Source organism: Coregonus clupeaformis, chromosome 30 (genome assembly GCF_020615455.1).
Source record: "Coregonus clupeaformis isolate EN_2021a chromosome 30, ASM2061545v1, whole genome shotgun sequence".
Classification (NCBI taxonomy): Eukaryota; Metazoa; Chordata; class Actinopteri; order Salmoniformes; family Salmonidae; genus Coregonus; species Coregonus clupeaformis.
Window position 1 is genome coordinate 957,445 of NC_059221.1, and position 23,177 is coordinate 980,621.

Genomic DNA, 23,177 nt, shown 5'->3' on the forward strand with positions numbered 1-23,177 from the left:
ACTAACAGGGATGTAAACAAATTTGTGCACGAAATTTGAGAGAAATAAGCTTTCTGTGTGTATGGAAAATGTCTGGGATCTTTTATTTCAGCTCATGAAACATGGGTCCAACACTTTAAACATGTTGCGTTAATATTTTTGTTCAGTATAGTTGCAGGGGATTCATTTGAATTTAGAAAATGCTCAGTTATTAAATTAAATAAATGTTTTGCTCCATGAAGTAATCCAACGTGTACGCAGCCATCTTGTCTATTTCAAATCTTCTCTTATTGATTGAGATATGTGGGTGTCCACCCCAAAGTGCCACATGTCATGATGACAAGTGGTGACCCGTCATTCAGCGCAGGTGGGGTATTATGATTATTAATTTTTTTGTTGTCTGTTTTGCATGTTATTTTGGCATTAATACGTGTCACATATCAGTTTACAAACAATGTAAAAAATAAAATACAAAATATTTTCCTCCCGAGTGACGCAGCGGTCTAAGGCACTGCATCACTGTGCTGATGCGCCACTAGAGCCACGGGTTCGATCCCAGGGCGGTGCACAATTGGCCCAGCGTCGTCCGGGTTAGGGGAGGGTTTGGCCGGCAGGGATTTCATTGTCTCATCATGCTCTAGCGACTCCTTGTGGTGCGCCGGGCGCATGCAAGTTGACTTTGGTCCTCAGTTGACTGTGTTTCCTCCAACACATTGGTGCAGCTGGCTTCCGGGTTAAGCGAGCAGTGTGTCAAGAAGCAGTGCGGCTTGGCAGGGTCGTGTTTCGGAGGACGCATGCCTCTCCCGAGGCCGTAGGGGATTTGCAGCGACAAGATCGTAACTACCAATTGGATATCACGAAAAAGAGGGTAATAGTATATATATATTTAAAAAACATCATTACTCACCTCGTCCACTGTGTGTGTGCCTCTGTGACATAAGCTAAACATCTACCTTGCTAGCTCATCATGTCTCAGTCTAAACTGTACACTCAAAAATACAGAAAGGAGTGAGAATCAAACCCTGAATTCAAAGGCTGGTTGAAGCCATTTATTGGAGATGATACACGGGCATACTGTCTGTATTGTAAGGCTGATTTCTACGCCAAACTTAGTGATGTAAAAAATACATGACAACTCAAAAACATACTCAAAAGGCAAAGCCTTATAACAGTTCTACCCAAAACAAGCTGCCATTTATGGTTAAAAAAGTTGACTCTGCAAAAAAGGCTGAGGCCACCATGGCATTAGCTATCGCTGAACACTGTTCCATGCTGGCATGTGATCACATTGGAGAAGCATGTAGAGCTGCTTTCTCAGACTCCACTGCTGCTACCCACTTCAAAATGCACAGGACAAAGTGCACAGAAATGATTAATGGTGTTCTAGCACCATACTTTATGAAAAAGTTGGTCGCAGATGTGGGTGACCAGCGTTTCAGCCTCCTCCTCGATGAGTCCACGGATGTAAGTGTTTCTAAGTACCTGGGGGTTGTGATAAGGTACTTTAGTGACACCAAGTAGACAATTGTATCAACATTTCTGGGGCTTGTTGAGTTGGAGGGAGGAGATGCCAAATCTATAGCCCGTGCTGTTGTGGCTTTCCTCGAGAAGTGTTGTCTTAAAAAAGAGAAACTCCTGGGGATATGGACTGACAATGCCTCTGGGGATTAACAATGGGGTCCATAAAGTGATGAAGGAGGAGTATGGCCTCAAAGATCTGGTTCTTATTCGCTGTGTGTGCCACTCTCTGCAGCTTGCTGTAAGTCATGCTTCCAATGACACCATCCCCCGTAGTGTGGAGTACTTGGTACGAGAGACTTATAACTGGTTTTCAGTGTCTCCAAAGCGCAGGGAGGCCTACAAGGCCATATATGAGACCATCAACTGTGGGGAGAAACCTTTACAGATAACCAAGGTGTGTGCCACACGTTGGCTCTCCATTGAACCCGCGGTTTCACACATTTTGGACCAGTGGGAGGAGCTTAGGCTGCATTTCGCAGTCACCAAGTCCAGTGAACACTGCTACATGGCTGAGGTTGTATACTCCATGTACAGTGATCCTCAAAACATATTGTATCTGACTTTTTTGAAGTCAGTGCTGGGTGAGGTACAGTTGGCCATCAAGGCTTTTGAGGGAGAGCAAGTAGATCCTCTTAAGCTACTTGACAGCTTGGTTAGCCTGATCAAGTCTGTGAGCAGCAGGGTGCTGAATCCACTGGCAAATGTTGATGTACTCAAACGGCCAAAAAATGGATACATCAGTCCCAAACTGTACCTTGGTTACCTTTTTGAGTCAAAGGCAGCTGAGCTCCACCTTGCGCCTGAGGATGAAAACAATGTCCGAAAGCGGTGTGTAGCCTTCACCATCTCCCTCACTAATGAGTTGAGGGTGAGACTGCCGGACAACATCAAAGCATTGCAGTACATGGCAGTTTTCAATGTGGAGGAAACTCTAAAGCACAATAAGAGCCCTGGAGAAATAGAAAAAATTGCCAAGCTCCTTGGCTACTCCCCTGCAGAGATAGACAAGATTGTCCAGCAATGGCGTGCCATCCATCTTAGTAAATGGAATGAGACAAAAAAACACACTGGGCTTCTGGAGTGAGATTTGGAAGTTCAGGGATGCAGCTGATATCAACCCGTTTCAAGAACTTGCCATGGCTGCAGTGTCTGTGTTGTCCTTGCCACACTCGAATGCTGAAGTCGAGAGAGTATTCAGCCAGATGGGTGTGGTAAAAAGTCAACTTAGAAATCAGATGTCCTTGCAGACCCTTAACTCCATCCTGTACATTCGATATGGACTGAAGCTGTCTGGTGAGGCTTGCTATGAGCACCAGCTGCCTGATAATGTTTTGCAGCTTTTTGGCACATCAGCTGCTTACTCATTTAAGTCAGCTCCCTCAGTTGCTGAACCTGCCATAGAGAGCCTTGACCAAAATGACAATGACCCACTCTTTCTGTGAGCCAGCACAGCCTGTGTGTGTGTGGAGGGGGGTCTGGAAAAAAAACAATTAACCTGAATTAGGGCCATAATTTCTATTGTCTCTTATTGGTCCATTAAGATTGTTAATGTAGATTGTATACAAAAAAAATAAAAAAATGTAATGGTTAAACATTTTCATGTTTTACTGTGACTTGTTGTAGGCTCCTAAGTGGACCATAAGGTTATAAACCAAACAAAACTTAAGAAAACTAAACAAATCTAAAATAAATGTTTAAAAAAACTAAAACTAAAAAAAAAACTAGGTAACTCCGCCAGAGTGTCTCTTTTGGGTCACTTTTGCCGGTCCCAAGCCCGGATAAAGGAGGAGGGTTGGAATTGTGACATTAAAAAAAACGATCTTATTTCTCTCTCCTACAGCATCCATCACAATTACATGCACATTGCCAATTATGCAAATTAGGTGATGACATCATTTAGTGACTTTTAGGACAGCCAATAGCTACTTTCCTTACTGAGGAGTTGGCAACACTGAGCCTCACCAGCCAGATGAAAATCTCTGGTACATGCATCCATAGATATAGTGTCTATGCAGGCAACTTTGTATTACCCAACATGTATGCTCCAACCATTTACATTTCAGTCATTTAGCAGACGCTCTTATCCAGAGCGACTTACAGTAGCAAGTGCATACATTTTCGTACTGGTCCCCCATGGGAATCGAACCCACAACCCTGGCGTTGCAAGCGCCATGCTTTACCAACTGAGTCACACGGGACCACATTCATGTGCATATAGTTAACAAATAGTGAGAATTTCACATATTTTCCAGCAACACTTTATTAATTACAAGTCGGAAATGCGTAAGCTCAGAGTTAAAATGTACGTACATTATTTGCTTCCCATTGATGATTCTGATACTTTCCAAGTGGGAAACTCGGGTATCATCATAGTTAGATAAAGGACTCTAGATGGCTAAAACCCGTTTTGGCATAGACGTCGCCATTGAGGGCTTCCACCATTTTAAAGTAGTCAACTGGGTGGGACTTCCTATGGGTTAAGGAAGGATCACATGGTTCCATCAGGAGGGATCAGCCAATGAATTATACCCTTTGTTTGCAAACCATAGAGTTAGAGGACTCATCTTTGTATCTGTGCAATTATAGCGTCTGTGAAAGCATGGGCAGTTGAGGCAATCTCCATTTTTTAAGTAGTACATTTTCTTCTTCACGATTGGCTGATCCCTCCTGATGTCCCGTTTGAACATGACTCCAACCGTGTTACCAGGAGGGATCAGTCAATGAAGTTGGAAGTCCCACCCAGTTGACTACATTAAACTGGTGGAAGCCTTCAATGCCGCTGCACATGCTAATACAGCCTTTTGGCCACTAGAGGCCTCTATCATTCTCTATGTTGCCAACTCATAGAAGTAGTAAGAAGAAAATGGACTACTTCAAAATGGAGATTGCCTCAATGGTGCTGTGGTTTGGATACTACTTGTGTATAGTATAATAAACCCAGTTATGAAATAATATATACAGATGGTCTTCCACATAGTGTGTAATACACATAATGGGAGTTAATCATATTTTCCACAGTTGCTTCTGATTCTAATCATATGGTATTATTACACACATCTATGTGTGTAATAATGTATGTATGTGATTTTTTTTCATGTTATACCAATTTAATCCCAGCCTTATTGTTCCTTATTGATGCTGGCTTCACACAGCTTATTCACTGCAGTGGTAACTTCCTGTGCCCAAAATTAGAGGCAGTGAAAATGTATAATTTAGCCCTAAACTTGGGTGCATAATTTCTGCTTTTGTTTTAGCATTCTCTCTACACTATTTTGATAGTGCTTACAAATGCAATGTCATTACAAAAAGCCAAATACACTAATTTTACACTAAATTATAATTATCCACTTAATTATAATTCTCCACTTAAGTCCTATTGCACAAACAAATCTGATATATTCAACTAAATATGCATTTGCAATAACATTAATGTAAACATGTTTTTATTCAATACAAAACAAAGAGCAACAAAACAACCTTTTCTTATGAGCCTTTCAAAACAGTCCTCGAGAATATCTCAATTGCATACTCCTCGCATCCTCTCTCAATTTAATTTAATTTAACATATTTAGCAAGGATAGTCCACTCAGTAACAATTGCCACTGTTTTCCAGGGAGTCCTGGGTTCCACACAATCAATAAAAACATATACAGCATACCCATTGGCATACATACAAAAGCACATCTAAAATCACAGCATACACAGAAGCACACACATAATATGCGGTAGCCTACATACAAAACAACGCTCACATTACAGCTATGTGTACTGCTCTCTTGAAGGTGGACATGCTAGCTAGCTGTCGTGTGGATAAGTCCAGCTTGTTCCAGAGCAATGGTCCAAAGAACATCAGACTGCCTTGAAAGGCAATGTTTTTCGCTAATGGTTGTGCCAGTAGGTGCAGGTCCCATCATAGGCTTTGACTGCTGCTCTGGTACGCCCCCGGAGGATGGGGGAGACTCCCACCTGAACAGGTCTGACGTATTCAGGCAGTTTGGGCTGTGTCGCCTTGAAAACAGTCACTAGGGTGTTGTAATGGATCCTGACCTTCAGTGGTTCGATTCCATCTTTTTGCAGAAGAACCTCTGTCTTTGTGTTCCCTCTGTGAATGCCCGGTCGATACGAGCAGCCCTGTTGATGATACCCTGTAGCCAGTTAAGACCTGTCTTATTGCACTGATGTAAGGTGGGAAGCCATACTGTGGCACAGTAGTCCAGGTAAGTTGTAATCATGGTGTGGTAAATTGTCAGGATGATGTCCTTGGTGATGAAGTCCCTTGTCTCCTTCTCAACACCTATCGGAGGAGAAGGTCAGAGGGGCGGGACCTCTGGCTTTTTCATCCAATGGGTTTTGGAGGAGATGAGAGAGGAGTATGCAATTGAAATATTCCCTTTGGAGTCCTGGATTACTCCTACAACACATGACTTATGAAATGTTTTGAGTTACAGTATTTTCATTTGTAGACAGAAAAACACTTATGCCTACTAACCAAATGTAAATATTACATTAGTCCATTCTAAAATAAAATACTCTTAAGGAAGCCAACAAGTATCTGTATGCAGTTTGAAGATAGCATTGTGATCCATCTTTGCAGAACAAATATAGAAACACTGTGCAAAAGCTGAAAAGGCAGAAATACAAACATTGGAAAATGCTAGTCTGTAAAATGTAAATATTTTCTAAAACATCTTAAGATGCTTAGTCAATGCATCAATATATTCTCTCAATACCCTTATCCACTAGGAAAAACAGGAAAGTTAGTTACATTTCATTGCCCAAATTATTGTATTTTGGAATTAAACATTCAATACTGAAAATAAGTGAATTTCCTGCAGGGAATAAAACTTAAATTACATAAATATGATGATTAAAACAAGAGTTCTACAAGGCTGAAGTTGTGAAATACACTGTGGAATTTGGAAAGTGATTCAGTCCTCTCCAACTCAGCCCACGTTCTTTCTAATCATCTCAAGAGCAGCTTCCTTCTCCTTCAAGAGATCTTTCAGTCGTTTGATTCTCTCATGACGCTTGATTTCTTCAGGGTCCATGGGTGCTGTAGAGCAGAGATAACTGGTTGGGATCTCTCCAGCTGTACTACTTCCCTGCTCACTCATAGTTGAAGGACATTGGATCTCCATAGATGCTGGCTCTTTATCTTTCGTTTGAGCCTTTGTGGACTTTCTCCCCTTTTGTTTAACCGACTTTGCAATTGCACTGTTATGGTTCCCTGAGGACTTGGTGTTTAGTGGTTTAGATGAACCAGGCTCCTCTTGTGAAGTGGATGATGAGCACATTGCTTTGACTTGTACTTGTGTTCCAGTCACCTCACATGGACACACAGTGCATCTTCTCCCTTTTCCCCTTCTTCTACTTCTAGAGTTTGGCTTTATGTTGCTTGCTGTACCACAGCAGGGCCCAGGAGCGCAATCCATAGCTTCAGTGTTTGTTTGTGGGTAGACAGATGGAACGGGTGAGTTGGAGCTTCGTTTTGAAATATGTACCAGATCGATATCTGGCAGAAGTTTGGAAGGGATCCCTGTTTCATCTGTGGTGGAAATTAAATCATTGACAGTCGGTTCCTCATGAACAAATATCTGTTCACCATCAGATAACATGTTCAGCTGAGGAGTTGGACTGGTAAGGGATTCTGGATTTTCTGAACTTTCAGATGCATTTTCAACTTTTTCTATTTTCTGTCTTTTAGCATCTTTTGGGCAACTATCATTGTTCCTTGTGGCAGAGACCTGTGAGAAAACAAGGTGTTTAATTTCAGAGTGGGAAATACAGTAATAGCATCTTGGAAAATGCTGTTCTAATGAATGGTAAAACAATGTGGACTTTCTGTCTCCAAACTCAACTTTGACAATCTAATAGGCAATATCAATATACAGTTCAAAATCCATTAGAAAGCTTTAGAAAAGTTGAAAATCATCAGTTACCTGTGTTTCATTGTGTACCCTCTTTTTTGTCACAAATATTGATCCCTGTAACAATTTGCGAATAGCCTCTATGGTATGTTTGTTTGTGGTACCAATCTGAGGAAACACCATAGGGTTAGCCTTGGGTTTAGAATCTATCCTCTTCAAACATATCTTCACATCAGATGTGATCCCAAACATCTGTTTCAGCAGGCGATCACAAGTTTCCAGGGATTCCTGGTCCAACATGGAAGCCCGCTGCTCAGGAATGGGATCTGATGAACTCTGAAATTGATCAAGATTAAAAGTTTACCTTATTAGTTTACCTTATTAGCTATCCTACTGATCATGTAGTAATCTGAGTAGTGGGTTGTCTTACGTTTTCTTTGTGTGTCTCCATTTCTGTTTGGAGAGCGATGCTTCCAGGAATGTTCTCTATTTCTTGAGTGGAGGCATTCTGCTGACTATTTCCAATGCCCTGGTCAGTGGCATCATCCTGGATGTTCCCAATTTCTTGGGTGAAGGCACTGGGCTGACTGCTTCCCATTTCCTGGCTGGTCGCACCACTCTGAATGTTCTCAATTCTGAGTCCAGTTGCACTGCCATGAAATCCTTCCATGTGCGGTCTTTTCCAGACCTGACCAGTGATGTTTTGCTGACGGGAGTTCAACTCTTGGCCTGTTGCAATACCTTGACAGCCTGCCATGTCTTGGGTAGTACCAACGTTCTGACACCTTTTTATTGACAGGCCAGATACTTTGTTCTGACTATCCACTACCTGGCCTTTCAAATTATCTTGACTACGTACCATTTCTTGTTCAGCTTCCAAGTCATCCAGCATATGAGCCATTTCTTTGTCTCCTTCACCTACTTTAGGCACCGCTTTGGGTGGAAGGTATGAGACAAATATTACATTGGAGTCTTTGTCCTCATCAACTTCAGACTGTCTGAAAAGTTGCCTGGTTACATCCCTTGTTGATATTGCCTGGCACGTGAGGTCATCCTGGGAATCATCGTCACAGAGGTCAATGATTTCATCTGGTATGACAATGTATTTTGGGTCTGGTCTGGTTTTATTTGACAATTGTGATCCAAATGAGGAGCACGAGGGTAGGGAGGGCGGTAAGCTGATTCTCTGATTGAATCCAACACTTTCCGTTGCCTGTGTGGAGGAGGTACCCATGCTCCTTCTGGCCTCCAAGGGTTTTGATGGTCGGTTACAAAGCTCAGGGGTTTTGTTGGCCACATAATACACCTTCCCATTGTACATCACTAAGGCATTGTCCTTCTCTTGTCCAATTTTTGTCTGACTCTCTTGGGAAGGTGAAGACTTTTTAGCTGTGTTTTCACACATTTTGGTGGCTTTTTCCATCTCTGCCAGAGTTTTCAGGATATCTGAGGTCATAGAAGAGGAATTCACAGGAACAAGGCATGGTGCAGGTAAGCCATCCGCCTCCTCAATCACCCACTTAATAGGAGTGACCGGTCTTTTGCCATCCTTGGCAGTAGTAGAACACTGTGTTGAGCCTGTTGAAGAGCATGTAGAAAGTGTTTGGCCAGATGACCTTGGAAGTCGGCTGAGTGAGGGGACTGACTTCGGAGATGCTGGTACAGAATTATGCTTCATGGTTTGGACAGGGGACACATAAAGAACCATTGGCGAATTTGAGGCACAGGTCGTTGATGAAGTAAATATCTGTCTCTTTATGGCTGGGGGGAGTGCGGATGCTGGGAGGGTTTTGACTTGTGCATTAGTGGGAATTTGAAGGTATTGACCATTTGGAAGCGCTGGGGATTTCACAGTGACTGGCAGCTTTTTCTTATTTATAAGTGTTAGGCCAACTGTCTTCCCACAGGTAAGCTCAGGTGATGTCAAGGCTCCTGCACTTTGGGCAACTTTTGTTGTTACTATAGGAGTCTGGATGCGCACTGAAGGATATATTCCTGTTAGATTGGCTGGATTTGGAGAGGTACTCATGTAAAATGGCCTTTTATTCACAAATTGTTCTTTAGCTGTGGGTCCCGAAATAGATATGTTACTCTTCGAAATTGATGGAGCGTTCGAGGTATGGTCTCGTTTAGGTTCAGCGATGTCCTTTATAGTGCCCATTGGTGATCGAACAAACTGTCCGTTGACCTTTTGAACAGGGATCAGTTTCATAACATTTCTTCCATCGGTTCCCACAGCTGGCATCGCTTGGTAAAAGACACCTGTCCCACTGAAAAGGAAAAATAAAATATATATAAACAACTCGCAGCGATACAATTCAGGTAATTCAAATCTTTAGACTGGTAAATCTTTGACTATCTTTCCCTTAAGAAGGTTCGGCCTGTGTTCGATACGATACAGGAACAAAACAGGCCACCTCTTAATTGAGAACAAATCAATGCAGTTAGATTTGGTTGTATTCAATACAACAGTCGCTCACTCATACACTGACACATCACACCCTTTCCTTGAGAACCCTACTCCCTTCTTTAATATTTCTCTTTCTTTAGTCTGCCATTGTTTTTGTATAGATTTGTGTTTCTTGTGCTTCTTTGAAACCATCTAAAGTATCTTTGGGTCCTTGAAAAATGCTATATAAATTCCATGTATTTTTATTATTTATTAATAAAGCTCCAATCCACGTAGTGGCTCAGAGCCTTATTGTTTTTGTGTGATTCTCCTTGCATGGGGCCAATATCTCGAGCCCAGGTTGTCAAGTAAAACTGCCAATCCCCGAACTGAACGGCCCACAGGTGGCACTATAATAAGCACTTAAAGGTAGACTCAGCAAAAAGACATTGCCACGAGCAGCACCGCAGATATTGAGACTTCACTCTCACACAGTCACACACAGTATCTGCGCAAGAGCAAAGGTTTGTTTCACACTTTTACAGCGTGGGAGCCACGGGACCAAAAGAGCAGAGAAGTTGAGCTCGCCCATCAACGCTCTTAGTTGTTTAGGAAATTGACCCACTATGCTGTTTACTTTCTGCATCTACGTCATATCGCTGAGTCTACCTTAAAATTAAAAAGCTCAGCCTGCCACGCCGTTTGACGGAGAGCTAAGAAATTCAGTATACGCAGTAATGACTGAAATTGTATTGGCACTCTTGATAAAGACGAGCAAAAATAAATAATACAAATACTGAGCTGTATTGTATGCAACATTTTTATATATATATTTTATACTGATACGATTGCTCAGAGAAGTAATACAAAATAAAATAAAAGTGGGGGTCCAAATTATTGGCACCCGTTTTCAAATTATTGGCTCCCCTTGTAAGGATAACGACACGGAGCCTTTTTCTAAAATGTTTTATGAGATTGGAGAACACATTGGAAGAGATCTTAGAACATTCCTCCATACAGAATCTTTCCAGATCCTTGATATCCTGTGTATGCGCTTATGGACTGCCCTCTTCAATTCAAACCACAGGTTTTCAATGGGGTCAGTCCGGAGACTGAGATCGCCATTACAAAATGTTGATTTTGTGGTCAATTAACAATTTATTTGTGGAATTTGATATGCTTGGGGTTATTATCTTGCTGGAAGATCCACTTTCGGCCAAGTTTTAGCCTCCTAGCAGAGGCAATGAGGTTTTTGGCTAAAATGTCCTGGTCCTGGGGCCCTTGTTAAGGTCAACAGCATCATGAACCTTACCCAGGACCAGGACATTTTAGCCAAAAACCTCATTGCCTCTGCTAGGAGGCTAAAACTCCAAAGACCCTCCACAATATTTTACAGTTGGTATGGGGTTATTTTCTGCTTATCCCATTCTTCTTTCGATGCCAAACCCCCCACTGGGGTGCATGGCCAAAGAGCTATATTTTCACGTCCAATTCACTTAAATTCTGAACATAAGTTTACAAACTCTGTCGTTACGGAGTTTGTGAAAAGCTAATAATTTCATCAAAAGATGACCTAAGAAAATGACAATTTTGAAAAAACAATATTACATGTCCCCACCCCAAACTAGTCTAAACTGCTAAACTTCTCTTTGACCAATAAACTTCGAACTGATTGTGGGGCTTAAGGACACTAAAAGGAAGGTCTACTACGAAACACGTGTCAATATCGCCAAAAACATGGAAACAGGAAGCAATTCAGTTGTGAACCTAAAAACTGTTAGCATTTATGCTAAGATTTGGGGCCAATATCTCAAGCCCAGGTTGACAAAAAGTGATAAGAAATGCAATATATGCAGAACACACAAGGGTCTCATGGGTAGTAGCCTACAACTGTAGTTTTTTTTTGCGTGATATCGATGGAAGTGATTAACCAAAAAAGTCTTGCTTACACTTACCACGTTGGCGATATCGCAAATTTTGACTTTGCCACTCGCCCATCTAGTGGGATCTTTAATTATGGGGCCAAACTTCGAACTGAATGGCCCATAGGCGGCACTATAATAAGCTCAGCCCTGCCACTCTTTTGATGTAGCGCTACTAGGGTATATAAAGCCCTGTTCACACTGCAGGCCTTAATGCTCAAATAAGTTTTGTTTTTCAAATCCGTTTTGGAATACTGACTGTCCAAACAGCAAGTTACAAGTGACCAAATTGGATTTCACTATAGTCATTTGCTGACACGGCTACGCTAGTTGTCATGGTAATGGTGAGTGTGTGTGCAGTGGCGTAGGCTAATTGGTGGTGGTGCTCATGCCTCCTATCACACAGAAGTTGTTGTGTAGCAAGCTAAATCGTAGTGTAAGAACACTTTTAAACAGGGGCGGATTGGCCATCTGGCAATTCTGGCAAATGCCGATGGGCTGGAACCTTTTTATATATATATATATATATATATATAAAGTATCAGTCAAAAGTTTGGACACACCTACTCATTCAAGAGTTTTTCTTTATTTTTACTATTTTCTACAATGTAGAATAATAGTGAAGACATCAAAACTATGAAATAACACATATGGAATTATGTAGTAACCAAAAAAGTGTTAAACAAATATATTTTATATTTGAGATTCTTCAAAGTAGCCACCCTTTGCCTTGATGACAGCTTTGCACACTCTTGGCATTCTCTCAACCAGCTTCAGCTGGAATTCTTTTCCAACAGTCTTGAAGGAGTTCCCACATATGCTGAGCACTTGTTGGCTGCTTTTCCTTCACTCTGTGGTCCAACTCATCCCAAAACATCTCAATTGGGTTGAGATCGGGTGATTGTGGAGGCCAGGCCATCTGATGCAGCACGCTTTCACTCTCCTTCTAGGTCAAATAGCCCTTACACAGCCTGGAGGTGTGTTGGGTCATTGTCCTGTTGAAAAACAAATGAGTCCCACTAATTGCAAACCAGATGGGATGACGTATCGCTGCAGAATGCTGTGGTAGCCATGCTGGGTAAGTGTGCCTTCAATTCTAAATGAATCACCTACAGTGTCACCAGCAAAGCAACACCATCACACCTCCTCCTCCATGCTTCACGGTGGGAACCACACATGCCGAGATCATCCGTTCGCCAACTCTACGTCTCACAAAGACAGTGGTTGGAACCAAAAATCTCAAATTTGGACTCATCAGACCAAAGGACAGATTTCCACCGGTCTAATGTCCACTGCTCGTGTTTTTTGGCCCAAGCAAGTCTCTTCTTATTATTGGTGTCCTTTAGTAGTAGTTTCTTTGCAGCAATTCGACCATGAAGGCCTGATTCATGCTGTCTCCTCTGAACAGTTGATGTTGAGATGTGTCTGTTACTTGAACTCTGAAGCATTTATTTGGGCTGCAATGTCTGAGGCTGGTAACTCTAATGAACTTATCCTCTGCAGCAGAGGTAACTCTGGGTCTTCCTTTCCTGTGGCGGTCCTCATGAGAGCCAGTTTCATCATAGCGCTTGATGGTTTTTGCGACTGCACTTGAAGAAACTTTCAAAGTTCTTGAAATGTTCCAGATTGACTGACCTTCATGTCTTAAAGTAATGATGGACTGTCATTTCTCTTTGCTTATTTGAGCTGTTCTTGCCATAATATGGACTTGGGCTTTTACCAAATAGGTCTATCTTCTGTATACCCCCCCTACCTTGTAATAACACAACTGATTGGCTCAAACGCATTAAGAAGGAAAGAAATTCCACAAATTAACTTTTAAGAAGGCACACCTGTTAATTGAAATGCATTCCAGGTGACTACCTCATGAAGATGGTTGAGAGAATGCCAAGAGTGTGCAAAGCTGTCATCAAAGCAAAGAGTGGCTACTTTGAAGAATCTCAAATATAAAATATATTTTGATTTGTTTAACAATTTTTTGGTTACTACATGATTCCATATATGTTATTTCATAGTTTTGATATCTTCACTATTATTCTACAATGTAGAAAATAGTAAAAAATTAAGAAAAACCCTTGAATGAGTAGGTATGTCCTAACTTTTGACTGGTACTGTATATATATAATTTTTTTACGGAAAAGGTGACATGGCCGGCGGCCCATGGGCCTGTTAAGATTTTTATTTAAAGATTTTTGCGCAATTTCCCTGTTATACTAATCTATAAGGGGCCTGTGTGATCAGTGGGCAACGGTCGTCCCTCTACCAAAATGGGCCGGCCCGGTTTTCTGATAGGCTGAGCTCACACAAATTCAAAGTCAAACGCAGCATCAGCCTAGAGACCTATTCCGACTGTTATTAGTTAGACAGCCAAGATCATGGATCGTAAAAAAACAAAACAAAAGGGTTACTATAAAAAGAGCACATTCTACATTGTTACCTCACTCAAAATGTCCTATTTTTGAGGGCGGCTAAAACCATGTTTTGGTCAAACAGTAAAGTGTATTATCCTCATGATTCCTCTAATGAAAGTTTGTTTCGCTGTGGCCTGCTGCTGTATAAGCGAGCAACTCTCCTCTCCCCCCCATGCATTGTTGAGAAAATGTTGTTCTGATCGTATAACATTTAAAAATGCAAAATTGCGGGAAAAATACAACTGTCAATATTCAGCTCAATAGCAGCTATCGTACAAGCAAGATATTTGATATGGCTTTGGGATATGGAGCGGCACACGCACCGGCCATTGCGAGGGCATAGGCCTATAGGTCTCATGGGTAGTAGCCTACAACTGTAGTTTTTTTTTGCGTGATATCGATGGAAGTGATTAACCAAAAAAGTCTTGCTTACACTTACCACGTTGGCGACCCACTTGAATCAAAATGCAACACTTCAAAAAGCATTTGGCTGTCTTCTACAAATTGTCCTCTAAACAGTGATGTACACATTATGTGTGGCTTTTGAGCTGTGTTAGTTTTAACAGGATGTGCAACCTCATCTCCCCTTTAAAGCAATTGATTTCAACATGATACATCGATGAGTTGACAAATAAAGTGTTGCGTTTCTCTTTCCGTTTTGGCGACCCCCAAATCAAAATGCATCACTCTAAAATGTAGCTCACCATCTTTTGCAGGTTGTTCTCTAACCAGTGATGGAAATAATCTCCAGTTTCCATGTGTTTAAAAAACAAAACTTGTGTTAGTAGTTTCAACCGCGCGTGCAACCTGATTCCCCCTAATCGATAGTGATCTATTGCCACTTGTCAAAACAACATGGTTTTTGGTGGGTGTGCAGTTTAAGGTGCTCGTTTAAAAAATATAAGTAATATGACTACTATTGGTGCACATGCATGTGTAGATAGTACAAATTATGTTTTCAATATATCAAACTGTTTCTGCATATTTGTTAATGATTTGGACAGCGACGACAACATCATTTTCAACTGAAGTTTTGGGAATATAAATGGAACTTTCAACATACAGTACCATACCAGTCAAAAGTTTGGACACACCTACTCATTCCAGGGTTTTTCTTTATTTTTTTTACTATTTTCTACATTGTTGAATAATAGTGAAGACATCAAAACTATGAAATAACACCTATGGAATCATGTAGTAACCAAAAAAGTGTTAAACAAATCAGATTTTTCGCCGTGGTGGCAACAATTAAGCAGCGGCACAACATAACATAAACACTGTAGTCATCTCCGTCGCATTTAAAAATGTATTAAGGCCTTTAAATCAGATACATGCATTTAAGACTTTTTAAGGACCCACGGACACCCTGAACTCAACTGTTTATCTTTTCCAGTGATGAAGACATGGATGTCTCATGGTATGGTGTGGTTTGCTAAATGTGTCAACATTGAGCACCTTTATCTCCTGAACGTTTTGGCATTCAGTTACAAAAAGTCACTTTCTGACCACTTCTTCCATGGGAAAACATGTATGGAATGTTATTTAAACCAAAAGGAATGATGTCAAAAAGGGTTCAAATGCATTTACCCTATAACATCATTGGTTTTAAACACACTGTATATTGAAAGTGTACATTGTTTGTTTTCAATCTTGCTATTTGTAAACAATGGAGTAATAAACATTGTATATATTGGGTTATGATAAAGACAGATAGTTGTGCTCAATTGTAGCTCATGAGGTTATTTTTCCAGAATCAAGGGCTAAATATCAATAATTGAAATGAACATTCAACAGCTTCCCAAATCCCAGACTGTAGCATTTGTGTCACAGCATTTGTATTCTATTTATTTTTATTGCAAAGGTTCTTTAAGAATAGCTAATCTCATTGTTAACATAATTTGAATAGGCTTAGTGCTATCCGGGTTCCTTGGCATTCAGGCCAAAGAGTTCAATCTTGGTTTCATCAGACCAGAGAATCTTGTTTCTCATGGTCTGAGAGTCCTTTAGGTGCCTTTTGGCAAACTCCAAGCGGGCTGTCATGTGCCTTTTACTGAGGAGCGGCTTCCGTCTGGCCACTCTACCATAAAGGCCTGATTGGTGGAGCGCTGCAGAGATGGTTGTCCTTCTGGAAGGTTCTCCCATCTCCACAGAGGAACTCTGGAGCTCTGTCAGAGTGACCATCTGGGTTTTGGTCACCTTCCTGACCAAGGCCCTTTTCCCCAGATTGCTCAGCTTGGCCGGGCGGCCAGCTCTAGGAAGAGTCTTGGTGGTTCCAAACTTCTTCCATTTAAGAATGATGGAGGCCACTGTGTTCTTGGGGACCTTCAATGCTGCAGAAATGTTTTGGTACCCTTTCCCAGATCTGTGCCTCGACACAATCCTGTCTCGGAGCTCTACAGACAATTCCTTCGACCTCATGGCTTGGTTTTTGCTCTGACATGCACTGTCAACTGTGGGACCTTATATAGACAGGTGTGTGCCTTTCCAAATCGTGTCCAATCAACTGAATTTACCACAGGTGGACTCAAATGAAGTTGTAGAAACATCTCAAGGATGATCAATGGAAACAGGATGCACTGGAGCTCAATTTCGAGTCTCATAGCAAAGGGTCTGAATACTTATGTAAATAAGGTATCTGTTTTTATTTTTAATAAATTTGCCAAATTTTCGAAGAACCTGTGTTTTCGCTTTGTCATTATGGGGTATTGTGTGTAGATTGATGAGGAAAATGTTTTATTCAATCCATTTAAAAATAAGGCTGTAATGTAATAAAATGTGCAAAAAGTCAAGGGGTCTGAATACTTTCCAAATGCACTGTATTCAATCCCTCCCTATCCCAGTCTGCTGTCCCAAGAAAGCAAAGGTAACTGAACTAAATTACTATTATTCTGTCATCATGAAGTGCTTTGAGAGGCTAGTTAAGGATTAGATGACTTCCACCTTACCCGACACCCTAGACCCACTGCAATTCACATACCGCCTCAATAGATCCAAGGATGATGTAATCGCACTGCACACTGCCCTATCCCATCTGGACATGAGGAATACCTATGTAAGAATGCTGTTCATTGACTACAGCTCAGCCTTCAACACCATAGTACCCTCCAAGCTCATCATTAAGCTCGGGCCTTGGGTCTGGCCGGGCCCTGTGCAACTGGGTCCTGGACTTCCTGACGGGCCGACCCAGGTGGTGAAGGTAGGCATCAACACCTCTGCTACACTGATCCTCAACACACGGGCCCCACAAAGGTGCATGCTCAGCCCCCTCCTCTACTCCCTGTTTACCCACGCGGCCACGCACAACTCCAACTCAATCATCAGTGGTAGGCCTGATTACCAACAACGACGAGACAGCCTACAGGGAGGAGGTGAGGGCCCTGGCGGAGTGGTGCCAGGAAAATAACCTCTCCCTCAAAGTCAACAAAAACGAAGGAGCTGATCGTGGACTTCAGGAGACAGCAGAGGGAGCACACCCCCATCCACATCAACGGGGCCACAGTATCACGGCTTACATATCACTGACAATCTGAAAATGGTCCACCCACACAGACAGTGTGGTGAAGAAGGCGCAACAGCGCCTATTCAACCTCAGGAGGCTGAATAAATTTGGTTTGGCCCCTAAGACCCTCACAAACTTTTACAGATGCACCATTGAGAGCATTCTGTCGGTCTGTATCACCGCCTGGTACGGCAACTGCACCGTCCGCAAACGCAGGGCTCTCGAAAGGGTGGTGCGGTCAGCCCAAAACATCACCGGGAGCACACTGCCTGCCCTTCAGGACATCTACAGCACCGGTGTCATAGGAAGGCCAATAAGATCATCAAGAACCTCAGCCACCCAAGCCACGGCCTGTTCACCCTTCTGTCATCCAGAAGGCGAGGTCAGTACAGGTGTGTCAAAGCTGGGACCGAGAGACTGAAAAACAGCTTCTATCTCAAGGCCATTAGACTATTAAATAGCCATCACTAGCTGGCCTCCACCCAGCACCCTGCCCTGAACTTAGTCACCGTCACTAGCCGGCTACCACCCAGTTACTCATCCCTGCACCTTAGAGGCTGCTGCCCTATGTACATAGACATGGAACACTGGTCACTTTAATGATGTTTACATACTGTACTCTAGTCCATCCTATTCAACTACTGCTGTACATATACTATTCTATCCATTAATTATTTAGATATACTACATATTCTATCCACATACTGGCTATAATGTCTATACATCCCATTGCACACACACACACACCGGACTCCGACATTGCCGTCCTAATATTTCTAAATTCCATTATTTTACTTTTAGATGTGTGTATTGTTAGATATTACTGCACTGTTGGAGCTAGGAACACAAGCATTTCGCTACACCCGCAATAACATCTGCTAAACATGTGTATGCGACCAATAAAATGCGATTTGAACTGCAGTCCGCAATTCGGGGTGTTCCTGCATGTGGGCATTTCTGCATCTGCACGAACCCCCCCTTTGTAAATTATGTCTGAGTGTTAGAGTGTGCCCCTGGCTATCTGTAAATAAAAACAACATAGTGCCGTCTGGTTTGCTTAATATAAGGAATTTGAGGTTTATACTTTTACTTTTGATACTTAAGTATCAAAAGTAAATGTAATTGCTAAAATATACTTAAGTATCAAAAGTAAATGTAATTGCTAAAATATACTTAAGTATATTTAAAACCAAATACTTTTACTCAAGTAGTATTTTACTGGGTGACTTTTACTTCGAGTCATTTTCTATTAACATAACTTTACTTTGACTCATGTATGAAAATGGGGTACTTTTTCAACACTTCCGGTCACCCCCGCGTTCCACTAACACAGCAGGCGGTAGGCTTGGGCGACACCATGTGCTAGCTACCTTGTTAGTGTGTTAGCTAGCTAGCTAGCGCACGGTGTCGCCCCCGCCTCCCGTGTGCTAGAAAAAACCGTGCCTGACAGGCGTGGGCGAAGGACACGGTCTACCGGTGTCTACGTCCAAAGGATTCCAGATAGCAAAGACTATTTTAATAGTTTAAATTGGAATGTAAGGACAAAGTCTAATCCTTTCTTCAATTAAATTGATGTCATCTATTCCAAAAGTTTAAGACCCCAGCCATCATTCCAATTCACATGTTTTTTTTTGATACACAGATTATTATCAGATTTTGTCCGTTTAATCTTACCTGAGACACGCGCCTTGAGAAGCCATTGTTTTACCTTGACTACTGTACGACACGATATTCAAGTTATTCATCGTTATCCAATGAGTTAGCTTGCCTTTCAGTGTGAAGCGCAGAAAAGCAGCGTGCACCCCTTGTTGCAATTTATATAAATCACATTCATGGCAAACCGAAATTACTGGTAACGTCGTTGGCTAGCTAGCTAATGTCTGGTGGTAACGTCGTTTGACGACAGCTGCGCCATCGGAAGTTAGCTAGCCTAGAGGTATCGTGCTGCTCAGAGTAACGTTAGCTACGTTGATTTGGCCCTGTATGACTGTCTAATAACCTGGTCAACTAACTCACCTAATTTATATCACTAGTAGGCACTACTTTCTACTGGAAAATAGTTTCACTTTCCAAACTCTCCGTTAGCTATCTTAAATCGATTTCCTTTTTTGTTGCGTTACACTTCCGCGAAACGTTACCATGGTGCACGTTCAAGAAATTGAATAATTCAAGTTTGTCAGTGGCTTCAGAATTCCGCTCAAGTTTGTGCCCAAGGCTCCTTGAGAACCGTATGTTTCAAACAGTATTTATTAATCAATACATCAATGTTTCAGTCTATTTATCTCATCTCCACCCAACTCTGCGCGCGAACAGAATAGATCAAAACATTAACAGCATTGACGATCTTGAATCCCCACTTGAGACGGCTCCTAAAATTTAACATCACTTCCGGGGACAATATACAATATCCGGTGTGATTTGTCTAGAAGGGATACAGCTTTTGTCCAAATTGACTTTTAGTAGCAGGTTTCACAACCATAAATACTTTAAAACATGCTAGCAAGCACACCACATTTTCTTTAGGAAATGTACTTTTCTTTATTAGGTGTGCTTTAGGTGTGCTTGCTGAAGGCAAAGCACAACTCTAGATTTCTTACATTTTAATATTATTATTAGATGTGCTTGCTGAAGGCAATATATATATTTTTTAAAATCCTGAGTGTTCTTATATCTCCTAGATATAGGACAGACACTAAAAAACTTTATTCTTTATGATTAAATTTTTGACTATGTTTTGCCATTTATGAATGTGTTAGTCAATGTGTTTCAAGGACAAATTCAATATTTTACCAAAGGCTTAGACTTTTAGGGGTTAAAACAAGCTAGCTAGCACACCACATTATTTTCAGGAAATGTACTTTCCTAGTATTATTTGACTTCTTCCGCCCACTCTAGAGCTTAAACGATTTAAGCTATTACCAAGAAACTGCCCCAACTATAAGTATTCAGTGGTTGCTCTTCAAAATGGTCCTGCTCTTTGGCCAAAGCTACAAGTCTAACTTTAAAAAGTTCAGGCTATCCTAACTGAAAATTCATTAAAACCCTTATAAACTATAAACAATGTTAATTAGCATAACATTTCATGGATTCAATGCCAAACATACAAACACAGTGGTAGACATTTTAAATGCTACTGTTCTTTAACCATTTCAGCAACAACAACAAAATAACAATGTTAACATTTTCAAAAACGTGATAAATGATAACTATTTAAATTGGCTAAAATTAGCATATAATACCCACCAACAATACTTGTAACTGTGGAACCGTTCAAGCTAGACACCAAACCAACTTTCACATGTTCAGGCTATCCTATCAATCAACCAATCAACTCAATCAATCAACCAACCAATATGTTCATCTATCTACCTTTTCAACTATAACCAGTTAAGATTACTATTGCAGTCACAACCACTACTAGAACTTATTTCAAAACTATAAATACTTTAAAACAAGCTAGCAAGCACACGCATTTTCTTCAGGGAATGTAATTTTCTAGTTATTTCAGTTATTTAATTGTTCCCCCTCTTTAGAAGCTTGCAGGACAGGGTTTTCATTGTTTGCAGGACGCAAACACAGGCTAGCTCTAGAAAGTGTGTTAGAGACAGGAAAGGGAGGACATGTATATTTATTTATAGGATAGATAATACGGATAGGATGACTCGATCAAGGCACTTATGCATTTCGGTGGCATTCATCCTGAGGCCTTTAGATTTTTCCAGGGCAAATTCCCCAGTTAAAAAAAAAGTATATATATATATATATATATATATATATATACACTACCGGTCAAAAGTTTTAGAACACCTACTCATTCAAGGGTTTTTCTTTATTTTTACTATTTTCTACATTGTAGAATAATAGTGAAGACATCAAAACTATGAAATAACTCATTTAACATTTACGTCATTTAGAAGACGCTCTTATCCAGAGCGACTTACAGTAGTGAGTACATACATTTTCTCGTAATGGTCCCCTGTGGGAATCGAACCCAAAACCCTGGCATTGCAAGCGCCATGCTCTACCAACTGAGCCACACAGGACCACGTGTGGAATCATGTAGTAACCAAAAAAGTGTTAAACAAATCGAAGTAGCCACCCTATGCCTTGATGACAGCTTTGCACACTCTTGGCATTCTCTCAACCAGCTTCATGAGGTAGTCACCTGGAATGCATTTCAATTAACAGGTGTGCCTTCTTAAAAAGTTAATTTGTGAGATTTCTTTCCTTCTTAATGTGTTTGAGCCAATCAGTTGTGTTGTGACAAGGTATACAGAAGATAGCCCTATTTGGTAAAAGACCATATTATGTCAAGAACAGCTCAAATAAGCAAAGAGAAACGACAGTCCATCATTGCTTTAAGACATGAAGGTCAGTCAAAATCCGAAAATGTCAATAACTTTTAAATATATATGTATATATAAAAAAAGTAATTAATTACAGTATAAACCTAGTATTTAGCTGAAATGAGCCGCAAAGTTCTGGGGCATTTTGGTGTGCTGCTTGCTGCGCTCAAAGTTCCAATGATTTTAAGTTTCAAACACTACTTCAAATTAAGCCAGGGCCTTGCCGCCATTATGTGAAATCAGTCTAAGCTTCTCTTGGTGAGAGATGCAGAGCTGCACACCAGAACATTACCTCCTGACAATGATGTTACAGATGGTGATGTTCTGTCTTTCCGGGAGCCTGGGTCACAGTGTGCTGCTCAGATCAGTTGCAGTGCAGGCTTTAACACACAATAACACAACTTGTTGCAATATTCTCTATGGTAAATAACAAAGTGATTTTGGGTCACCTTTATATTGACCTCACGTGATAACAATATTTCCCTTATTTGCCTATGATTTGATTCATTTATTAAACTATGTTGCATATTTCAAGATGCTAAGCATATGGGCTTACAACACACAGTTGATACAACAAACAGTTGAGCAGATGTAATGTAATCATCATAGTACAAAACTTTGCAGTGTATGTCCACTATTTATTTTCTTTCTATAGCCATTTTATTTTCCATGCACTGTTACTAATAAAATGTAGGCCATCTTCACTTTAAGACCATATGCAATAATCAGTGCAATTTTGCTTTCAAAACTGTCTCCAGAATCTCAGGAGATTGACACCATTGTCTAATATAGACCTACACTGAGTGTACAAAACATTTCCATTAAACTGACCAGGTGAATGCTTTGCTTCCTTATTGATGAAACTTGTTAAATCCACTTCAATCAGTGTAGATGAAGGGGAGGAGACAGGTTAAAGAAGGATTTTTAAGCCTTGAAACAATTGAGACATGGATTGTGTATGTGTGCTATTCAGAGGGTGAATGAGCAAGACAAAATATTTAAGTGCCTTTGAATGGGGTATGGTAGTAGGTGCCAGGTGCACTGGTTTGTGTCAAGAACTGCAACGCTGCTGGATTTGTAATGCTCAACAGTTTCCCGTGTGTATCAAGAATGGTCCACCACCCAAAGGACATCCAGCCAACCTGACACAACTGTGGGACGCATTGGAGTCAACATTGGCCAGCATCCCTGTGGAACGCTTTCGACACCTTGTAGAGTCCATGCCCCGACGAATTGAGGCTGC

General features: G+C 41.1%; 1 protein-coding gene across 2 annotated transcripts; it reads right to left on the bottom strand.

Moving 5' to 3' along the window:
• Positions 1–4,926: 4,926 nt before the first annotated feature.
• LOC121545962 lies at positions 4,927–19,942 on the bottom strand. Of its 2 annotated transcripts, none has more exons than XM_041856916.2 (4): positions 19,605–19,942; positions 7,798–9,637; positions 7,440–7,703; positions 4,927–7,244 (listed from the first exon to the last, which is right to left on the bottom strand). In XM_041856916.2, the coding sequence occupies exons 2-4, from the start codon at positions 9,610–9,612 to the stop codon at positions 6,444–6,446; spliced, it is 2,880 nt and encodes a 959-aa protein (XP_041712850.2). In that variant the 5' UTR covers positions 9,613–9,637; positions 19,605–19,942; the 3' UTR covers positions 4,927–6,443. The 2 variants fall into 2 exon arrangements, with proteins under 2 accessions (XP_041712850.2, XP_041712849.2); XM_041856915.2 differs by having other exon boundaries at positions 19,263–19,942.
• Positions 19,943–23,177: the final 3,235 nt, after the last annotated feature.

Bases quoted from the DNA above. Each gene is read 5' to 3' on its own strand.
- LOC121545962 (XM_041856915.2), bottom strand. From the start codon at position 19,333: ATGAATAACTTGAATATCGTGTCGTACAGTAGTCAAGGTAAAACAATG. The intron at 9,638-19,262 runs GTAAGATTAAAC...TTTCCTTTTCAG, and splicing joins TCTCAAGGCGCGTGTCTCAG to TGGGACAGGTGTCTTTTACC. The intron at 7,704-7,797 runs GTAAGACAACCC...GATCAATTTCAG, and splicing joins TGGAGACACACAAAGAAAAC to AGTTCATCAGATCCCATTCC.